Genomic DNA, 18,119 nt, shown 5'->3' on the forward strand with positions numbered 1-18,119 from the left:
ATATAGAAAAATGCCTCTTTATTATGAATAGTCGATAAAAAAAACAAAATTATTTAAATATTATGGTTATTTATAGTTACAGTACATATTCAACGATTTCTTTTCTTGAAAATTTATTATCGGGATCGGTCTACTGTATAATAGTCCTTTTCCGGTTACCATAACCAAATAGGTACGACATGAAACGGTGTCATCGCTTCAATCCACAAAAATCTACAGCATCAATAAACTTACATCACCATTTGTTATGTTATTGTCAACAATTAACATGTTGTAACTGTACCATGGTTATTTTGAACGTTTAAATTTGGTGATCTCTAAGGAAATTGGTTTCGAAATGAGTAATATCGTCAAATTTTTCTCAGGGTTTCGGAATGATTTTCACTGAACCTTTCAGAATTATGTTCACATCGTAAAATATTCTCTGTGTTGAAGTGATGTGTATAGTCTTTGCATGTCCTGTTCCATAAGAAGAATACATTTAAAATTTTAACATAATTATGGATATTAAATAGCCAGGTCCACTGTTTTGCCTTTTAACAGGTTGGGACCAATCGCCTAAATGGGATATAATAGCCCGTTTGGGATATAATATCCCAAATAGGATATTAATTCATAGTGCAAAAAATGAAAATTTTCATTTTGGATATAAATATCATAAATCCGCATCAGAATTCTTTAAAAGGAATAACTTTTGGCATACAAGTTTTTCTGCAGCCCTACAGTTTGTTAGATTGATCCCCAAGAAGTTTAGGAACTTCCGAGGGATCAATCTCATAAACAGTCGGCATACAGAAAAACTTGTAAACCAAAAGTTATTCCTCTGCAAGTATGTTGATGCGGATTTATGATATTTAAGGACTAATGACCCTCTGCTCCAAATTTCACAAAATTTTTTTAAACTTCCCAATATTGATTTTCATCAAGAGCTATAGCATCAAAATCAAATGAAAAATAGTATGAGGTATGAAGCACTGCTTATTTTTTCAGAAATGATTTTTATGTCAGATCATAATATGAAGAAATTTTAACACAGAGATTAGGAAGAGTAATAATTTATTATCACAACATAAAATTAGAAAGATGCGGTGTATATGAAAATAATATTTAGTGTCATACCTACTAAATTCATATTAGAAATCATAATGAAGCGCTGCTTCCTATGTCAGAATGTCATAATGTTATGTGTGGTTGTAAGAAAACAATACATCTGTTAGCAAGAGTTATCTTTTTTAGAAATATGTTTTCATTGGGAAAAAAATGTAATACTAATAAAAATTCTACATTTGGTGCTTGATACATTAAACCATTTTTAAAATGAACGTTAAAACGATAGAACTTATTCAATTTTAAAGGGTTTTAAAACTGGATTGAAATGTTTTTTTGTCAAACATAATAAAACAATTTGAAAAGTACAATCAAAGGAAATATAAGGTAATGTTTCCATCATATGTCAAGTTTGATCGAATTGACTGCTCAAAGGTCTTGATAATTAAACTCTGATAAAATAAAATATGAGTAATACTAGGATATTTTACTTGGAAAGTTATCTCTCTTATCAGAGGGTCGGTCCCCCTTAAAGCAAAAAAAAAATTTCATTTTTTTGCAGTGTAAATTTATATCCCATTTGGGATATTATATCCCATTTTGGCGATTGGTCCCAACCTGTTTAAGGTATAACCGTATTGTTTAACAACTGAAGCAATAGTAACCAATCATTTACATTTGAAGTATGAAAACAATCCTATTCAATTATTGATTCGATTTGTTCTGTAGACAGTTTTTTCTTATAAATCATGGTAATTAATTGTAGTACTTACCAATTTGCAAGATCTTGGATGTCAGAAGGACGAAATTTTGATTTCATAGTAAAATAGTTTTTTTTTCTTTTTTTTTTTATCAAATAAGTAAAAACTTTTTGTGATTGCAAGAAAATTTGCTGCGAGTGCCACTTATTGCCCAATTACTAAAAATAAATGTTTTAGTACATAGGTTCCTGTTTTCATTGGTGTTGGACAATATTGAATTACGAAAAAGAAAGAAATGGATTGTATCAAAGTCTGATTTTGTAGAATTTGTTCATAGTACAAGCTACAGAATGATCAGATTTATATTCATGTAGCTTAAGAAATCGTAAGTTTGACTTATTGTTCATTTACTTCTTGCAGACATGAAGGAATTGCACACCAGTCAGAGTGTGAAGATCCCTAAGGGAGGTATGACTCGTTGCTTCCGTTTTATCAACCTGACAATGTAAAAATACTTCAGATGACACCATTATCTCAACTATTATTATTGAATTGATTATTGAATTATTTGAATATCCAAATGAGATTTAAACGTAATATTTGATATTTTTATCTAGTGACATGCAGTGTGAAGGCCAGAAAAGTGATCATTAAAGGACCACGGGGAACTCTAACCAAGACCTTCCGTCACTTGGCTGTAGACATCTCCATGGTTAGCAAGAACACTGTTCTGGTAGAGAAATGGTTTGGCAAACACAAGGAGTTGGCTGCAGTCAGAACTGTGTGCAGTCACATTGAAAACATGATCAAGGGAGTCACTAAGGTGCATAATTAGTCTTCAGTGTGTTCCCTTTATTTCAAAGTAAAGGGTTAGAGATCAATTGAAACAGGCTTTGGGTTGAAGTTTATGATAAATCTCTGTGGACACAGGAATCTAGAATTATGCTTTCCCGTTGCCTGGGGAAAGTGAAATGTCATGTCGGGAAAGATAGTTTTTCATGATAAACTTACCTGAACAAGAAAGTAATAAATTTCAGACTGAGCCAGCAAAACTTTTCAAGTATGTTAAAATAAATCAAGAACAAACATCCAACTATCAGAATCTGTGCAAGGCTGATACATTGTGTTTTTTTAATCTACGAGACTCATCGGTAGTACAGTTGCTTGTATACCATATATACATTTTATACTCACCTATAAGTCAAATTTCTGGGAGTTGAGTTTTGAACCAAAAGTCTAGGTCCAACTTATAGGTGAGTCCTAGAAAATTTGGAATTTTTCTGAGAGAGGAAATATACTAATATTGTAACAACTCCACCGATAATTGTAAAGATCGGAACTTAATGTAATGCAGGTAATTGAAGATCAAATGTTACCACATGCACAAAACACAAGTACTTAGGGATTTAAATGATAATTTTTTTTTAAATTGTTAATAAAAGATAAAATATCGATGTCTTACCCTAAAATATACTTTGAAACTTTGGTAAACATAATAGATTATAATCAAAAATTGTTTACAGTTTCTAGCAAAAAGTTGCACTGACTTATAAGCGGATCAGTGGCTAATTCTTTAAAATTAATTTTTAAAAATACAACTGACTTGAACACAGACCAACTTTTAGACTTATAGGTGAGTATATACAGTACTATCGAAACCTATCCAGAAAGATCTCAAAATTATGAAATCGCTTTAAAAACAGAAACATATGTGATGAAATCAATAGATATTTTAACAAATTGATAAACAAGGACAAATAGTGATTGCTTTTAAGTGGGCAAGTAGCTTTTAAAAAATTTTTAAAAAAAATTCTAGACCCCTGGGACCTCACAACAATTAATTTATCTCAAAGCGACATTTTTATCAAATGAAGTGGTCAATTTGGCCGGAACCTGGCAGTGATTTTTTTTGGGTCAAAATGCCACTGATATTCAGCTGTTTCCCCTCACAAAAATTAGCTATTTTTTCCCAATTATTAGTTTATTTTTCCCAATTTCAAACATACGAAATTATGTTTGAATTTTGAACAAAAGTCACTAAATTTGCTGACAAGTAAATACGTTTTTATTCTTCAATTTTATTCTCCAAATCCATGCACATGCAGCCGATTTTTAATGAATGTGTAAGACAATGCATATATCCACATAAACAGATAAGTAGCTTATAATATCCGAAATGAATTGGTAAGTAGTTCCCAGATAAAAGTCATGCTGCATGTTGACATAATGATTTTGGTTTGACCGCCATTATTACTTAGAGGGTCAGGCTAATATCAGGAAATGGACAACACATAGGGTTTCACTAAAATTGGTAAAAATGTAAACTTGATTATCGATATAAGACAGTTTACTATGTAGATTATGAGTCTAAATGCTGGTCTTTTTTTTTTTTTTTTATGAAATTCGACTTTAATTTAATTTTAAAGAAATTCCAAGAAAATACTGTAGAAGCTACAAGGTGTGACTAATATAAGCCATGTTCACATTCAATAAAATATTCATGTAAATTTTTTTTAAATGATTATTTTCTGAATTTAAATCAAATTCAAAGTTAAAATCAAACAAAAACTGTTGTTGTTACTTAGTTTGATTATTTTATGTATTTTTTAGCATTCTAATTTACTATAAATGATTTTTCCCAATTTGAGGAAAATGTCGCTAATTTTTCCCAATTCAAAAGGAGGGGGTGGTGGATTAAAAAACAAAATAAATCACTGCCTGGTTCTTAGAGAAAAATACTTGGTTTTTAGTATTGGTTTTGTATAAGCATACAGATTTACCAATAAATTTCATTTTTAATAAAATGAAAGGATGAAAGTGCGATGTAATTGTTATAAAAAATATAGATGCACATACATCTTGCTCTAAAATGTTCTGCAAATGGACACATTTTTGAAGAAATTATTTTTTGTTTGTTTGTCAAAATTCAAATTGCTGTTCCTTGTCATTGTAGGGCTTTCTTTACAAAATGAGGTCAGTGTATGCCCATTTCCCCATCAACTGTGCAGTTCAAGAAGGTGGCCATGCAGTAGAGATCAGGAATTTCTTGGGGGAGAAATTTGTGCGCAGGGTAGATATGTTAACAGGAGTATCTATCAAGGCCTCCACTCAAAAAGATGAGTTTATCTTAGAGGGCAATGACATAGAGGCTGTATCTAATTCAGGTTTGTATGCAAAATTTTTTTTTTCCCCCTGCCCCCCAAAAAAGATTTCCTCATCAGACTGCCCTTGTTAAGGGTATATTTTAATCCTGATAACACATATTATATTTGGAAGTCCTTAATTTGTTGTGGAATATGGTTCAGTTGAACTTTTTTTACCTATAAATAAAGTGACAAAAGGAATAAATGCATTGTCAAGATTTTGCTGTTTAGCTTACTTGAGCAAAAGGCTCATGACAAGTGAGATTTTGCCTGTTGTCTGGCAGCATGGTTGTTGCTGACCTTGTAAAAGTTTCACTTTCTGTAGAACCACGGGGCCATTTCAATCAAACCTAGCAAATGTATAATTGGGTGAAGGGGATTCAAGTTTGTTCATATGAAGGGCCATGTCAAGGGGAGATAATCAAGAAAAGCGAAAATAGGGTTGGGTCTTTTAAAGATTTAGTTCTCGAGAACAGATAAAACATATGGAAAAGATTCCTTATACAGTGTACATATAGATTTAAATTTGTTTAAATCATGGCCCTTGAGGGTAGGGTGGGACCAGACAGGGAATAAGACATTTTCAGGTGGATATATAGGAAAAAAAATTAGCATTTTTCTTAAGGGCAGCAGTGTGTGAAAGGGAAGGATAGGGAATCAAATTTTTACCTGGTAATTTATACCAAGGGAAAAACCTTTTTAAATATGTTAGGCGTTAGGGATGCGCGATTTTATCGGTGTACCGGTATATCGCGATTTTTTATTGAGTGATACGTATCATGATACGGAGACTAAAACACCGGTATTTGGTACATAATTATAAATTCCAGAAATTATTCATATATTTGTTGAAACTATTGAATGACAATTACAGGAAGTGTAAAAAATGTTGAAAACAGTTAAACAACGGCATCCAAACATGCTTTATATTAAATAAAAATTTTAAAAAGTAAAATTATGCTTTTATAGCATATTTTTAAGAAATATCATGGAAATTCATTTGAAATTGTAGTAAAAGTTGTGTGTAAAAATATCACGATTTATCGTGATATTTTTGGGGGAAAATCGTGATATGTCATGATACGGAATTTTTGCCGATACCCATCCCTATTAGGTGTAATAAAAAAATATGTTTGTTTACGGTTACCCGACCGACCCTATATTCAATCGCCGACTCAAATTTTTTTTAGTCATGAAATTGGTCAAGTGTTTGAAATCGAAAGTACATGTACCAGAAACAAAATGGCATGTTTAAATTAACGTGTTTGTGTCTATCGTCCATATGACAAGCCCAAACAAAAGTAAAGCACCACACAATGGTAAAACTCATGTAAATTTTTGTAAAAAAAAAAATTCAATAAAATTTTTAAAAAAAAATACTACATACCGACCACAGGCACTTGTTTCGTATACGGGGCACCCCTACTTATTTTTACCACAAGGTACCTAACTCAATTTCAGGCACCCCCGCTTCAAACTCGTATTTTGTTTATATATTAATCATTAACCTACTTTAAAATGACATCGTTCGCTTCGAAAGACTTTTTTCTTGTCAAATTAATCGTTTCGGACGTCTCTGGTCAAGCCTCTTTTTTGTAAACCACTCATTTCTTCCTCAAAAATTATCTCGATACAAAATAAGACTACGGATCGGATACATTAACTTCCGGTTGGGTTATAAATGTAGGATAAATCCAGAGACTTACGAGAATTCCTTTCTCTGGTTTTATCCTTCGTTTATAACCCAACCGGAAGTTAATGTATCCGATCCGTAGTCTTATTTTGTATCGAGATAATTTTTGAGGAAGAAATAAGTGGTTTACAATAAAGAGGCTCGATCAGAGACGTCCGAAACGATTAATTTGACAAGAAAAAAGTCTTTCGAAGCGAACGATGTCATTTTAAAGTAGGTTAATGATTAATATATAAACAAAATACGAGTTTGAAGCGGGGGTGCCTGAAATTGAGTTAGGTACCTTGTGGTAAAAATAAGTAGGGGTGCCCCGTATACGAAACAAGTGCCTGTGCTACCGACCCTATTTTATTTCAGCATGTAACCGCAAACAAACATATTTTTGTCATGCCTTAATAGGAAATTAAATTATTTAAAAAATATCTTCTCTAGAACTGTAAATCTATGTTGGTCACATATTGATATTCAAGCTCTCCATGTTTTGTGTATTCAAGTGTGGTAATATTATACTCCTGTGGGATGGGATGAATTCACAATATGGTGTCAAAATTTTTCATGTAGTGGATCCAAAACAATCTTTTCATAATTTTCTTCATATGACCATCAGATTCAAGGTCAATCAAGTGCAAATTGTGGACCATGGGCTTGTTGTTTGAAATGATTATGGAGGGGGTTTCATTTAAAGTGTAATGTGAACATTTTGAAGAAAAAAGTATTTGAATCTGATTTGAATTCTGAATAGTTATCAAGAAGTAGCAATGAGGAAACAAAATTCTCATCTAGTACATTTGTCTCCATTTTGTTCATGAATATATTCTTATAGTGAGACCATTTTGTAAAGTTAATGATATACTTATCACAAATAAAATACCTTGTGTAATGTATATTTTACTTTGTTTCAGCTGCTTTGATTCAGCAGTCAACAACTGTCAAGAACAAGGATATCAGAAAATTCCTGGACGGAATTTATGTATCAGAGAAGACCACAGTGGTTCCTGACAATTGAATGAACTGCACAAAAATAAAGTTTAAAAAAAATTCACCTTTCTTTGTGTTTGTTGGATTCATTTCATACCATACCCCTAGGTGTTTGACTTGGACACTTGCTACAAACAAACAAATATTGGATGCATGGATTGAAATTTATTTTTGGAATTATTTTGGTTGCAGATGATGCATATATCAAACTCCTAAAATATTAAAAAATAAATATGTGTATCATTCAACTCTTCTGGAGAGAAAAGGACACATGGAGCAGAACAAATGTAGTATTTATAATAACTTCGGAATAATTCGGTTGATAGTTGCATCTTAAGCATCCATAAGCAGTATCATTTATGCATGGTTGATCATTTGATGATGATGTATTCTGCTGTTTCAGTGTTTTATTTTGATCATTCATATTGAAAATGTAGGTCACATTCAGCATCCAAAACATCAAAAATGCTAATTTGTTCAACAGTGGGGCTGTAGGTACTGTACTTGAAAATGCACAAAAATCTTATCTATTCACTCGTCCAGAAAGTAAATGCAACATCCACCATCCGAATCATGCCCAGTAGTGTACCTTCCTTTATGTCGTACCACCTTTGCTTAATTTACAAGTGTTGATGGACGTGCCGTCTAGAAATATACATCTGATCAATCATTCAGGAAAGAACATTTGCTCTCGCTCCGTGATAGGAAGATCAATGCGCGGATCTAACGCGTGGGGTGGGGGGTCCGGAAAGTTATTCAGTACTTCAATTAGATTTGTATCACAACTTTTCTAACAAGTTTATCCGCTGGTAAACCACCATACCATATTGTAACCGTTTTCATGCATTGTACTTTCGTTTTGTGGGGTTAAACAAGGAAGATTGATGAACATGCATGTATATTTATACGTCTATGAATAAAGGAAGTGATAATTGAATGATAAATACATACTCCAAATATGTCTTGTCATGAGGAGAAAATAAAAACAACAGAACTTAAGAAGCAAGGTGCCATCTCGAACAAAGAAACCGATAAATCGAAGATTGCAGTAAAGGTAGGGGTACAATACATAGCGTTTTAAAACTGATATTAGATCCAGGTGTAACCTACACTAAACATGCTAAATACACCTAGATAAAACACCACCAGACCTGTTGAATGTACCCATGTAATGCCATCGAGTGTTCGACATGTCTTCAAGAAAATAAAAATGAACCACCAAAAACGAGCTTGAAGTGAATCGATAACGATTTATTTTGCAAATATGAGACTAAATAAATAAAATAACTTTGAATAAAAGAAATACAATCATTTTTTTTCTTTCAAAGGAACACGATGCAGTTCACAGTATATCAGGAAGAACAGCGAAAAAGTATGATTATTGTCAATTTTATTTTGGGACTTTTTTCATAAGTTTTAAACAAGGAAATTGTATTATGACAACATTCAATTGAATAAATAATTGCTGATTTTCCAGTGAGACTGAACAAAATGAGAAAATTACACATGTGCCTGTCACGTGGTTACAGGAAATCAGATCAAATATGCAGAGAGCTTTGCAGAATAAATTTCAAGGCAAGGCATCGGAACCACAATCTATTCAGTATGATATCAAGGTGTTGTCTGAAATATTCGAAAAGGAAATAAGACAACTTGAGGAAGAAAACAAAAGGTAACCTTGACAGCTGGTCACATTTCACATCTTCCGAGGTCCTCAAAAAAGGCTGCATGCATGTGTATAATAAGATACTTCATAGACATTTACAAGAAAGCAAATGAACATTTTAAATTGATGGCATCTTGTTCATATATAGCTTATGAAAGGAATAAATAAATATCTATTTAAAAAATATATGAAACAAACGATATAAACCATTCTTGTTTTTAATCCAAGCTCTTTGCTTATTAGAACTCATTTTCTTTATCACAAAGTATTTTTTATTCAATTTGAAAACTTGTAAAATGTTTTTTTTTCTTTACATTTTTCTTAACGTATTTTTACTTTCATTCCTGGACTACTATTACGTATTTTTACTTTCATTTCTACTACTATTACGTATTTTACTTTCATTTCTACTCTTATTACGCAATCGCTACGCTACGAGCCACCCGAGGAGCTCCGAGTGAATATTACGTATTTTTAAGGTCTTCCGTTCCAGACGGAAGACCTTATAGTGATTGTACTGTTTATTATTATTATTATTAAGTCTTCCGTTCACAACGGAAGACTTATAGTGATTGTATTGTTTCTTTTTATTATTATTATTATTATTATTATTATTCCTCCCAAATTTTGTGAGCGCGATTACTCAGAGATGGTTGGATAGATTTTCACAATTTTTCACATGATAGTAGGCTGATATATGAAGTTTATATAAAATTCCGTTTTTTGAAAAATTCACTTCCGGTCCGAAGTTACGGCCGAATTTCCACTTTTTAAATGCACTTTTGTCCGGAATTTTTCTCGGAAACGGTTTGAGGTAAAGATGTGAAATTTACAGGAGTATTAGATCATGACATTCTCTTTGTTTCGAAGTTGTTTTCGTGTGTTTCCGGTACTTCCTGTCCGAACCGGAAGTGAACTTGTGTTTGGTCAATTTTCAACTTTTTTGTTTTTTAATATTTTTTCAAGATATTATTATGTATAACAGAGGTTATTCTACAAATATCAAATATATAATTTGTTTTGAAATCAGATTCCACATTTTGCAGATTTTCGGTACCCTCATTTTCCCTATTTACCTAGTGTGTAAACAATGGGCAAAGAAAGATAACTCTGACTTGTAAGTGAGAATAGAACTTTCGAGATAAAGGCGGAAATAGTATCGATGACGTAAGAGACATATACACTCTCCATATCAAAATATTTAGACATTCCATATTCACTCTTCTAAATATAAGAGTACGTTGGTTACCACTTCCAATGCATGTATAGTTTAAAGTTGCCAGTGTAGTGTAAGTCTGTATTGACAGTTAATTTATTTACACATGAATATATCTAAAAAAAAAAAAATTAATATATATGCTAGGTACCTAATTCAAGTAAATATATTATAAGCACTGAGTATACATTTATAGTGATGGACAGGAATGCAGTTTTATCTATCTCGTATAGTAAGTTCAGAATACGATAGTTATAAGCCTTCTATAATGCAGACGATTTATTATTCTCTATGATTTGAATGCGAAATTATCCCGATTTCCGAGTTTTATTTTCGATATTAAAAAAAATATTACATACACTCAAAAAGGAATTGAGCGATAGAAAATTGTAATACAGTACTGTTTTAAAGCCTTTATAAATAAATTGATATCTGCCACTTAAAAGAAAGAAAATCAATCTGTAGATTAGATTTTGTTATTACATGTAAATTTGATAAAAAATTAAATTATTTATGACACATGAAAAAAAAATATGTGAAAACGCGATTCTGTGTGAAATAATGGTACGCTATATGTTTCTTTTGAAGAAAAAAAAAACATGAAAAAAAAATTGCACAGGTCTGTTGATATGTGGGATAAGTATACCTGAATGAACACAATTTTATGCAATGATATATAATTATGTACATGCAACTGACGTCCGTACTTTTCCTTATAATTCATTAAACATAAAACTATCTAATTCCTTTGAAGACTCCCCCCCCCACCCCACCCCCGTCTTGATTAATATTTGGAGACGTTCGTGCAGCTAGGCATTTGAATTATATATTCGTTTTAGATTTAAATCTGTAACATGTGAATATAATTACCATTTACATGTATACAGAATTTCATATTCTATAATGGTAGATGTCATTATGAAATGTTCAATTTACGTCTGAGAGAGAGAGGGGGGAGAGAGAGAGATTCCCTCTTAATCCCGATCCTCCTATCCATTTACATAGAGCAAAAATTAGTTCTATATCGGTCACACCCATTCTTAATTAAATGTTTTCTGATTTCATAGTCAGTCATGGTCACATCCTGTATATTTTTCAGCTTAAAAAGTATCACACGAAGTGCACCTGTGTTGACCTGTCAATCAAAATCACTTGACGCTGTATGCACTGCAATTACGTAGCCTGAGTTCGAAATGATCTTGAAGTATGATCTTAAGTAAATCTGATGCAACAAACTTGTGAAAAAATAGAATAAAATAAAAAATAAAATATCTCGGTATTATGAACTTCGATTGTGGGACGTGGAGACCGGTCCTTTGGATGAGATCGTATAAATCGAGGTCCCTTTTTGCAGAAGGTGCTGGCATAAAAAAGATTCCCCTCTGCTCAATTGCGATAAGTGCCAAAGTATGGGACAAAAATTTGCAGTCTCCACCGGCGAGTGGTGGCGTCTCCATGTGAGTGAAAAATTCTGGAGAGGGACGTTAAACAACATACGTATAATCAATCATTCGATTGCTGAAGAATTACTGTAATTGAATAATCTGTCTTATAGGTCTGCTGTCAAATCTTGATATTATAACTTTACAAAACTCAGATACTTTAGGTTAATGTGATACTAACTTAATTCATTATATTTTTTTATAACACCATACACAATTATGCCAAAACATACATACAGTGAAGTTTATGATAGTACGGTGTTCGTCTGTTTGTTTGTCTTAGAAATGATTGCAAACAATTTTTTTTTTTAATTGCTAATGATATATTACGTATATCTCTTATAGGTGCCAAATGCATTATACAAGATTGATAATGAAAATCAAAGTACCTTAAGTACTGAAAGGACTTTTTTTCCAGTTATTTTTTTCTTTCACAGTAAATATGATATGTATGTTTTTTACACAGAAAAAAGCAAATTCTTACAGATTTAGAAGAACGGAAGACTTTTTTGTTGCCATGGCAACAAGAGTCTAGTTATTATTATTATTTTCCCCTTTTTTTGTCGGCAGGATTTCTCAGAGATGACTGGATGGATTTTCCTGAAATTTTCAGGGTTGATAGAGAATGAAAATACCCCGAGGCGTTTTTTTCATTTTTTCAAAATTCACTTCCGGTCGTCAGATATGTCCGATTTCCGTTTTTTTCAAAAATATTTTTTCCGAGTGAGATCTCAGAAACGGTAAGAGATTAAGACACCAAACTTATACGAGTAATAGATCATGAGGAGTAGGCGAGCCCATTTGGGTTAAGCGTGTCAGCCGTCACTTCCGGTCGTCACAGGAAGTGATCAAAGAAATCGAAAATTTCAACTTTTCTTTTTTGAATTTTTTTTTGCATCACATTATTGCATCTCATGTGTAGTTTCGAAATATGTCAGTCCCACCGGAAACAAAAACGACAACTTCCGGTTATAAGAGGAAAACTATATAATTTGAGTATTTTACTTTCCCTTAAATATCTTTTATAGATAAAGTATTTGAAAAGATTTTTAGATATGTTATTCAGACTGCAAATGTCTAGAGTAACGTCAAAAATCTTAGTAAAATTCACTTCCGGTCGCGTGTTTTTCCTGTCCTCAAAATGAAAAGTTATCTCAGCGAGATCTCGGAAACGGCATGAGATTAAGACACCAAACTTATAGGAGTAATAGACCTTGAGGAGTAGGCAAAACACATAGGGATAGACGCGTCAGCCGTCACTTCCGGTCGTCACAGGAAGTGATCAAAAAATCGAAAATTTCAACTTTTCTTTCTAAAATTAAAACTTGCATCACTTTGTTGCATCTCTTTCGTGTTTTGAAATATGTTAGATTCCACCGGAAACAAAAACTGTAAACTTCCGGTTTAAAGAGATAAACTACGTTATTTCGATGTTTAGCTTTCTCATAAATGTCACTTACAGATAAGTATTTGAAATGTTTTTTTTACATATGCTGTAGATACTACAAATGTCATGAGAAAATTCAGAGATTTTTATTCAATTCACTTCCGGTCGTGTGTTTTCCTGTCCCCAAAATTAGAATGTTTTCTCACAATTGCTCGGTAAGAGTAAAAGACTGAAGTCTAAAACCTTCAGGACTTATAGTCAGTCATCAGTTCATTTGCATCCTGTAAAAATCGTCTGTCGTCATTACTTCCGGTCGTGACAGGAAATGAAGCAAAAAGTATTTTTTTTAAGTTATTTTGTTTCTACATCAGTTTTAGGCTTATACCGACGTTGGAAAAGACATGTTCATGCAAACAGGAAGTAGTATAACGGAAGACCTCCTCATTACTAGTAATGAGTTTCTAGTTACTTTTATTTCTACTACTATTTAGGTATGCAATTAAATTAGCAGCTTATGATGCAGAAAATGAAAAAGAAAAAAAAGAATGTGAAGCGTAAGTATTCTTTATCACTTACTCATAAACGCATTTTTTCAAAGCATTCTTCATAATTTTCTTCTGTTTTAAGAAAAGGAATGTATCGAACAAGAGATCTTCTCCAAATAGACAACACATTTGTATTTTAATCAAGGTTAAAGCGAGAGATCTTAAAGAAAAATGTCGAAATACAAGAAGTCAAATCGGAGCATTCTACAAACACTGGGAAATATGGTACACTAAAAGGCGAGGCCAAAAAGGAAGTGCAAAGATTGAGAAAAGAAATGGAAGAACTGAGACATAAACTGGGACATGTGAATGAAGAGAAGAATTACTGGGTCAGAAGGTATGATGATCTTACAAGATCTATTATAATGATCACAGTGGTACTTACATGATAACAAACGTTGCTGATTTACAGCTTTAGAAGAGCAAAAAGTAATCGCTGGACGTCAGTAGAGTTTTTTTTTTAAATGTGAATAAGAAATTGCTTAGACTTTCTGTAATTGCTAAGACTTCCAGTACATGTACCACAGGAATCAGACGCGCCATGTGAAATTCCCCTTTTCATCTTCACCAACTGACTACCACACCAGCCGAAGCTATAGAACGGCATATTGGAGACGGTTTGGATTTACACCTACAGCAGTTGGATTATAGAGCAGATCGTCTTATCTACAGCTCCCGCTATCATTAGTGGAGGATATCAAGGTACCAAAGTGTCGCCTAGTCATGACACAACGGGTTCGGCAGATGTCAAAGTCAGGTGGAGGAAGGAAATTGTTGACATCAGCATTAGTAGATCAAGCAGAGAGCATGCTGCACTTAAGAAATTGTTGAGAACACATTATTGGAAAGCAATGTTTGTGCATGACACACTTCTAGCAGTGGGCAAAGGCAACACTTTTTGGAAAGGTGAAATTTGGTCCAATAGAAGTGAGACGTACAGATGAAGACCAAAGGAGAGTAAAAATAATAGCACACCTCACCCCCATCTTCAACAATTAGGACCCAAGGTGCATATATATTTTGTTGGAAGAGAGGGACGTTGGCACAGATTCTATAAGCAAATCAAGTACAAACTTGACTGACTTGGGGAGGTGAAAATGGGGAATAACAAGGTACAGCGTGACTTGGCAAATAAACTGAAAGTGGAGAGGAGGAGGAAAAGGGTCAATTAAAGAGGTGAAGAAAAAACTGATACGGTTCGTCAGGACTCGGAAGTTCACAGCTATAAGCTCAGTAAATCCTATACTGTTGCTGGATAGTGGGAAAGACTTGGATTTGATCGGGAGTGGCCATAGACAGGAAGTTATTTTTTCCAAAAATTGTGGAAACAACCCTGAAGCCAAACGCATTACTCTCTAGGCTAGATAGAACGTTCTATCGTTAAAATGATATTGTCCTACGGACCCGGTTTAACGATAGAATTCGTTCCGTGTATTGGCAATGTAGCAAAATAAACACGGGCGATAACTCGTACTCTGTGCATTTTCTATAATCAATTTAGAGAGTTCCGAATGTCAACATGGCGTTAAATTTGAAGCGAGGAAAAAACGTTGAGAAAATGAGTTGATTTTTCGTATTTATATGGATTATTTTTTAGGATAAAAGACATATACCATCTCAAAAAGGTTTGTTATGATTAATTTGGTGGTTATTTTCAGTGCAACTCCTTTTGTATTCTTCAAAATCATTTCGGAGTGGATCCACTCCGATTTGCTACATTGCAGGTATATGGGACGTATTCTAACTGTGTCTCGGGCTTGTGGTGAGGGCTTGTCCCGAGACACAGTTAGATTATTCTAACTATCTCTAGGCAACCAAAGACACCACATGTAATCGGCATCAAGCTGACTGTACCACTGGAGGAGCGGCGCGAGGAATCGCACAAAAGGAAAGCTTCAAATATGCAGACCCCTTGACAGACTGCCCGGATGGGGGATAGGGTGTTTGGCAGTTTCCTGTTGAGGTTCAATGCACAATCGGTAAGGAAGCTATTGCAACGACTGGATGTATATGGGAGAGCAAGGAAAAGAGCGGTGAGAAGATATGAATATTTTTCATATTTATCTAAATGTGTATTTAAAGCTGAACAGGACACGAAAATAGGCAAACGCCATACTAATTTTACGATCTCCGATATCAGCATTGGATATAACCTTCGCATTCGTTACACATGGCTGCTTTCTTGTCACAGGTACCTGTGTGGAATGAACGACACGTGTTCCTGCTGGCTACCTTATATTACTTTTGTTTACATTTTATTGCAGTTTACGTATATGTGTGTTAAAATTTGTGTGTTTACTGCACTGACCTGTGCAACTGTTGTAAGTTTCTTTGGTATCTTTTTTCCTACCGTAGAAGGAGCAGTTTCTTTTGTCGCTTCCGAATGTTTTACAATAGCTATGTAGCATACGTCCGTTTACACCGGTAAAAAGTGATTACACTGAACAGTGAGTGACTAAGTGAACGGCGTATATAGGGGCCCTCTGATATACTGCCTGAATAAAAGAATATGGCGGACAAATTCCTTTTACGGGTCGTGTTTAGCTTTAATATTGGCTATAGCACCGTGTAGATGATCTGTGTTGGAAGCTGGGATCCATCGAGTAGTTGATTGGCCACTACTGACCCACCAACTTTCATGTAAGAATGCCATGGTTCTGCATGCGTCGAAATATCTCCGTCAGTTTGGAGACCATATAATTATATTCGAACCTAGCTGCAGACGAGCACAAGGAGAGGATACCAGAAGTTATAGGCATGAACTTTATTGTCAAAGCTTAAATCAGCAGAACACCAACATCTGTATATATAGGATTTTAGTCAGTATGGACGTAAAGGGGTGGGTACTACAAATGTACATGTATTATGCACATGGCGTGTCTGGCCCCTGTGACGTTGAGTAAGTGTCTGTATGTTTAAATTCTTTGAACTTTTTCCTCCAGAATAAGCGAAATTGCGGGAGCTAAAATGACAGACGGTAACGCCCAAATCACAGATCTAAGTGATCCAAACCGCCCAATCAAATTGGCGGAAAGGTTTGGGGAACTGTATGATGCATGTTGGACTGATGTACTGGAGGAATTCATGATCCACCACAGCAAAGGTACAACCGCAGAGGAAAAGAAGGCCATCGAGGGTTTAAAGACTTTATTAGAGGTTCGTCTTAAAATGTCTCTATTTTTCTCTGTAAACCGTCAACATACACTGTATTAATATTCAATTAAAAGTACGCTTTATTTATTATTACTGTCAGTATCATTTAGAATGATAAAATATAGCTTTATATTCCAACAAATTAATATTCAGTGATTGAGATAATCATCTTTTTCCTTTTTTTTGCCATAGGATTGTCATGATGCCTGTTCTACACTGTCCAGAAGCCTAGCCGAGAACACCAGAAAAGCGCTGATGCTTCAGGAAGAGGTAATGTACCACTTCTTTGTCGAAAAACTGTCATGTAGTTTGTTTGTACATGTATTTTGTTTTAAATTTACTGATGGATGTTTCATGTTTGATTGCATGTTTAATTTTACATAAATTAACAATGATTATGTTTTTATTAGCACATCACTCCAGCACTAAGTCATGAAATCAACAGTCTCAGAAAACTGGCGTCACAGAAAAATATAGGGAACATTAAAAAAGTAGGTACAGATATGTTTAAAGAGGTTTCAGGAAAAGCATTTTAAAGTATTACGTTCTATCATAATAACAAAAAGTGTGATAATGTAGAATACGACATTTAAGACCATCCGTGAACATTAATGCTGAATTAAATCACTAAACTTCATCTTTTATCAACGCAATTTTATTCTGAAAAGAGAACATAAAGTACATGTACCTAGTACGTATAATCAACATTCTTTGTTAATTAGATATGTAAAGAAGAAGTCATGAGCAAAAGTACCTCCTGTGTTAAACAGTTAAAATCTGCCGACTTTTTCATCGACGAATGCATCGATGTGTGTTGGTTTATGGTGATACAGGATCCGCCCCTGGTTTTTTACTATCCCGAGGAAACAGAGGGACAAGAGTTTAATACAAAACGATTTCAGTTTTACACTAGATCAGGGACCAAGCTTGAATATGTTGTGTGGCCCGCATTACTGTTAAATAAAGGCGGTAACCTATTAAGGAAAGGAATCGCTGAACCAGTTGAAGAGAAGAAGAAGAAGGGGAAACTAAAAGATGCTTAAATATAGGAAACTCCTTCTCACCGCACTACAGTATACTTGTTTACTTCTGCAGTGAAAGCACTAATACTTCTTATTATTAGATTTTTTTCTATGAAATGCATTTTT

The 18,119-nt window shown here is 33.7% G+C and overlaps 3 protein-coding genes across 3 annotated transcripts in view; 2 read left to right on the forward strand and 1 right to left on the reverse strand.

Moving 5' to 3' along the window:
* Nucleotides 1–181, reverse strand: part of LOC133196814 (protein YIPF5-like) — a 28,724-nt gene extending 28,543 nt beyond the window's left edge. Inside the window, 1 exon segment of the mRNA XM_061332670.1 lies at nucleotides 160–181. Coding sequence (XP_061188654.1) covers nucleotides 160–181 — 22 coding nt within the window.
* LOC133197312 (large ribosomal subunit protein uL6-like) lies at nucleotides 118–7,626 on the forward strand. Its single transcript, XM_061333276.1, has 5 exons — nucleotides 118–172; nucleotides 2,169–2,216; nucleotides 2,366–2,571; nucleotides 4,702–4,912; nucleotides 7,487–7,626. The coding sequence occupies exons 2-5, from the start codon at nucleotides 2,171–2,173 to the stop codon at nucleotides 7,588–7,590; spliced, it is 567 nt and encodes a 188-aa protein (XP_061189260.1). The 5' UTR covers nucleotides 118–172; nucleotides 2,169–2,170; the 3' UTR covers nucleotides 7,591–7,626.
* A 1,463-nt stretch (nucleotides 7,627–9,089) lies between these two features.
* On the forward strand, nucleotides 9,090–18,118 carry LOC133196344 (uncharacterized). Its single transcript, XM_061332254.1, has 7 exons — nucleotides 9,090–9,234; nucleotides 13,765–13,827; nucleotides 13,964–14,155; nucleotides 16,761–16,974; nucleotides 17,164–17,241; nucleotides 17,382–17,462; nucleotides 17,694–18,118. Exons 1-7 carry the CDS (start codon nucleotides 9,107–9,109, stop codon nucleotides 18,012–18,014), a joined length of 1,077 nt encoding a protein of 358 aa, XP_061188238.1. The 5' UTR covers nucleotides 9,090–9,106; the 3' UTR covers nucleotides 18,015–18,118.
* Nucleotide 18,119: the final 1 nt, after the last annotated feature.

This window comes from Saccostrea echinata, unplaced genomic scaffold, assembly GCF_033153115.1.
Source record: "Saccostrea echinata isolate AGI-Se365-2 ecotype Australia unplaced genomic scaffold, CSIRO_AGI_Sech_v1 ptg000030l, whole genome shotgun sequence".
Classification (NCBI taxonomy): domain Eukaryota; kingdom Metazoa; phylum Mollusca; class Bivalvia; order Ostreida; family Ostreidae; genus Saccostrea; species Saccostrea echinata.